The following is a 5,099-nucleotide window of genomic DNA, read 5'->3' as shown; positions in this document are numbered from 1 at the left end:
GCACAGAACTACTTGCATTGTCATATGTTTCAACTTCTTCTTTTTCTTTTGCCCGCCGTCGTTTCTTTAATCTTCTTTCTTCTTCTTTTTTCTTTTTCTTTTTCTTCTTCTTCTTCTTTCCGCCATCATTTTTCTTCTTCTTCCCGCCATCCTTTCTCTTCTTTTTTCTTCCAGACATCATGAAAACTAAAATGCTAAGCAATTGTTAGTCATGCAATTATAATTAGCTTGGATAACATTAAATTGATCGAGGATATGAATCTTGGTTTGAGTTTCCAACCTTTGCACTACACTTTATAGTCAAACATCCAAGTACAATGAATAAAAGTACAAATAAATTTCATAATTTCCCTTTTTTTATTTCAATATGTTTAATGGCTAAGAAAATGGTACATGGATTAATCTTCCATATACCATTTTTCAAGTTTTGTTGACAAACACTTTATATTACCAATCATACAAGTCAGTTAATTTTTGTTTAATTATATATGCAGTGATGGTATATAACATCTAATAGTTAGAACCAATAAGGAATAAGAGAATAAATAACTATTCTGATCATATCGATTGAAGTAATAATTAATCCAGCCGTTATGATCGGTACGAATAGAAGCATAGAAGGAGAAATTAAATGAAATCTACTAGGAGATGACGATCACACTCACATTTGCATCTTCGGGCAGCCTTTAATTGTAAGCCTCTCAAGTTTTGTAAATGCTTCTAGGTTGAATGCTAGCACTGGGCAAGCATATATGTTCAATTCTCTAAGTGAATCCAATGCTACTAAAGTCGTCAAATTGTTGCAGCTGTTAATTGTCATGTCAGATAGATAATTCAAGCTTTGCATACCCTGTGGCAGACATCTCAGCTCTTGGCACCCGACTATCTCTATTTCTTGGTGGTACAAAAAGGCGGAATCCGCCGCCCCGACGGCCCCCTACGCCTGCCCCATGGTGATGTAGGAGGAGGGTTAATCAGGGTGAATGCTGGGTTGACAAGTGGCTGGGGGTTCGAGGCTTTAAGCCGGCAGACGGGGATATTATCCCACATTGCAACCGTCGACACTCGAACATGCTGCTTCATGGTACAACTTCCCAGCCACTTACCAACTGATCCAGCCCCTGGGGGCAACCGACTATCTCTATTTCTTGAGTGTATCGGAGGTTGTCCCAACAGCAAAATTCAGCAGACCATATTGTCTCATTGTTCAACCATACTCTCATTGTACCACAATAATAATGCAGATCTATTTCCTTGAGTTTTGGGCACTGAACTAGTGTCAATTGTGTAAGCCTTGGGAAAAAAATAAAATATTTTCCTTTCGGCACAGACCATTTCTCTAGTGCAAGCATTTCCGAGAAAGTGAGCTCTCTCAACTTAGGAATGGTGTCGCCATCACCGTAAAATGTATCGTCTATGTGTTTTATTAAATCCATGCCACTTATCTCAAGCTTCTCGAGACAAGGAAGTTGACCGAGTGATGGTAATGTAGCACACCTCGTGAGATTGATGAGTTTCACTTCAACTAAAGAATCCAAACGAGCAAGTTGTCGTTTACTCATCCAACTAGGAAACTCCGCTCCCTGATAAGACATGATCTCTAGACTTTTCAAACACACGTTGGGGCGGAGAGTTTCGAGTACCTGCAGTGGTGTAGCTGATTCAGAACTCTCATTTGCTTCTTCACCACCCCAATGCAATGACAAGTCGCGAAGACTTTGTTGGCCCATCAGCACCTCAGTTTGAGTCTTCTCTGCTCGTTCTAGGTTTCGTAATCTTATTTCCTGAAGATTTGTTAAAGTTTGCAACTGTGCGAGCACAAAACCTCCATCGACACCGACAAATATTCCTGACAACTTACGAAGGTCAATTGATTGTTCAATCCCACGGGGAATTTGAGATAAGGATGCACATCTAGTGACGTTGAGGATTCTCAATGATTTAAAACTGACCAAATCATCTGGGAGTTTGCTGAGCCAACAACAACCTTCCACATCAATCACTTCCAAGTTTTTAAGTCTTGTTATAGATTTTGGTAACCGCTGAAGCTTTGTGCAATAAGCTAGTTTCAAAATCTGCAACTTCTTAAGCTGATGGATTCGTTCAGGTATCTTTTGAAGCTTTTGGCAGCGACACAAACTTAAAATTCTCAAATTAGGTAGGTCAAAAAGTGATTTAGGAAGTAATTCCATCTTAAGCTTTGAAAGGTGGAGGTATCTCAAGTTAACCAACTTGCTAACTTCATTCGGTAGCCTTTGGATCATACTAGTTTCTACAACTAATATACGCAAATGTATAAGTCTTACCGACATCTTGTCGAGGAACTTTGATATTGCAGTTGTTGCTTTCATGCGTCTTTTTTTGTATACTTGAAGTGTTATTTCCTCAACATCTTCTTGTGCCACTTCCTCATGCTCTCGTAGAATCAGTGTTATCAATTTATTGCTCACCTCAACTGGCATGGTCGGTAGTCGAAATGGTATAGCTCTATGATTAATTTTCAAACACAAATAGCGACAATACCTTGGAATAATAGTTGAATCTTCGGGAACCTTCATATGCAAGTAGACCATCCTTGAAAACACTAATGCTAGTACTCGCTTGTTTATATATCTTGCATAGAGTTGAATCCAACCTCGTTCGAGGCCTTCAGTTGGTATGAGGTATTCAGCGGTCAACATGTGTAAGATGACATCATAATCATTATCAACATCAAGTAGATGATGATATTGGTGTAATCGTATGATGACAAGTGGAAGATTCCTAACCATATAAACATCATAGAATAAGTTACATGCAAATGATGCCGAAATATTATGGCTTAACGATCCAAAAACCTTTGCTCCAAAAGTTTGACTAGGAACGTAATTTCGGAATTGCCATGCATCCTTCTCTGATTTGTCCTGCTTCGATAAGGGGATTGTCGTTGCTGCCTGTCTCTTGAATAATTCCATCAATGCATCTATCGATAAGGGCTTCAAGCGGTATGTTATAATATCCTTCATCCCATTTAGAAAACCCGTGTCTCTTACAGCTGCTTTTGTTGATAATTTGTAGATGATCAAGACTCCACTCCCCGGCCCGCCCACACACAACAAGGTGTTCTTCAATTCATTCCACTCACCTGGTTGCATCAAACTAACCAAATTTTCACAATGAAGCACCAACAAATATCTACTACCACAGAGTTGTTCATTAATACATTCCCACATGGATGGTAGCGGCAGGTGTAGGTGTAATTTCTGATCACAATATTCTTTCTTGTTTATGGACCTTACAAATTCATTTTCAATTAGATTAATCATCTTGAATGTCGAAATGAACGGCAGATCCACCCAAATGCGATGATGAAATTGTTGGCGAACCCAAGTGTGGTGGTAGATCATATGCGCCAAGGTCGTCTTCCCAACTCCTGGTGTGCCATCTATGACAATTACGAACGGGTTGTTATCATCACCATTATTGTTGGACGATACTAATTGTTGTTCAAAGATTGCAACGAGTTTCTCTAGATCTTCCTCTCTACCCACCACCTCATTTTTTAGGACAATTGAGTCGTCTTCTTGGAGTGGGTTCATAGAATCCATAGGGTCCCTCCGAAGACCCATTGCAGATCCTCTCAGCACAAGAGAATTCAAGTGGCACAGCATCTCTTTCAGCTCCACTAGAATAACATGGCGAAAGTGCACCTGTTTGGTGTTGCCCACAATGGAACGATGCAAACTTGCTTCCCAATCCATGATTCTACTGAGTAACTCTCCCACATCTATAACTGCTGCAGCCACATCTCTCTCCCAATCTTCAAATTCTCCAGGCACATCCAACTCCGGATCAAATATACTATCCCATTCCAAACAATTGTTATACAGCATTCCCATGTTAGGGATAACGATCATTGAATTGATAGCCCAAAGGCTATCACAAACCATGGCCAAGTGGTTTTGGATACACAGCAGGTGGCCTTGTGCTATCATGCCAGGCGAAGGTAGCACCTGCAGCAATAGATGCTTCAACTCCAGTAACACCGACATAATTTCTTCAACCTCTTATTTTCTTTGCTAGTGAATGAGTTTATGCAAATGCGGAGAGAGTGGTGGTGAACCAAATTAGTTTTGATATGTACACCACCGGGAACCAAACTTTCTTACCATCATCAGCATCTTTCATTCGCCATGGCCACAAGCAAAGCAAAGTAGTCTTTTGCTCATCAATCGAGTAGAATAAACATCATGCTTTACCCCGCAACATAAACTATCCTTGATCTACATCTCACGCAACTTACAATCCACGTGAAATTCGTAAACTTAATTGTCAATGGAAAATTCAATTTTCTTTAGAATTAAAGGCTTGTGGCAAACTAAAATCCTTGTCAGATTTAATTTAATTTACGTATTTAATTTCTTTTTCTTTTTCTTTTAAGAAAATAAAAAAAAAATATTGGTTAAGGCTCGTAAGATACTTAAATCCTTGACTGCTTTCGTTTATATTCTTTTATTTTTTTTCTACTTCTTTTACTAAAGTAAAAGTAAAAATAAAAATAAAAATAAAAAGTAAGAGTAATGTAGACCTACTAGGACTTCTGATACCATTTGTAGGATCGTAATAAGTTTAGATATCTCCATGATCGCATGAAATTGTCCATTTTAGGCATACGCCCTCATGGTTTTACTTTTGGGGTTCTACCCAAAAGGCCTCATGCCAATGGAGATATTTTTTTCTTTATAAACCCATGATTTTCCCATGTGTTTTACAATGTGAGACTATATTTGCAACATTACAAACCCAACAGACACATCTATGTCTCAATCTGCGAATTGGTATTTGAACGCGGTATAGCCACGCTAGCGACCCTTTCACGACTATCTTATACTATTGATTAGAGAGAGTTTAACAGGAACTCAAATTGACAAGTGCATGTACGAGGCCCGCAAAGGTAATGAAAATCTCCGTCGAATTTCAACTCTCATGCACTTACCAACTGATCGTCAGTCCAGGAAGCCATAAATTAATATTTGAGAATGGAGATAGATAGCCAGTTTAATTAGAATTAATTTGCTGATTAAACTGCTCGCTCACCATTAATTATGAGAATTATGTTA

General features: G+C 38.8%; 1 protein-coding gene across 1 annotated transcript; it reads right to left on the bottom strand.

Annotated features, from left to right (window-relative positions):
• Positions 1-1,079: 1,079 nt before the first annotated feature.
• On the bottom strand, positions 1,080-4,031 carry LOC122011319 (putative disease resistance protein RGA1). The gene has a single exon (XM_042567706.1). It carries the CDS (start codon positions 4,029-4,031, stop codon positions 1,080-1,082), a length of 2,952 nt encoding a protein of 983 aa, XP_042423640.1.
• Positions 4,032-5,099: the final 1,068 nt, after the last annotated feature.

Source organism: Zingiber officinale, chromosome 8A, assembly GCF_018446385.1.
Source record: "Zingiber officinale cultivar Zhangliang chromosome 8A, Zo_v1.1, whole genome shotgun sequence".
Classification (NCBI taxonomy): domain Eukaryota; kingdom Viridiplantae; phylum Streptophyta; class Magnoliopsida; order Zingiberales; family Zingiberaceae; genus Zingiber; species Zingiber officinale.
The sequence above is the reverse complement of the archived record's forward strand: the minus strand, read 5'-3'. Positions and strand labels throughout refer to the sequence as shown.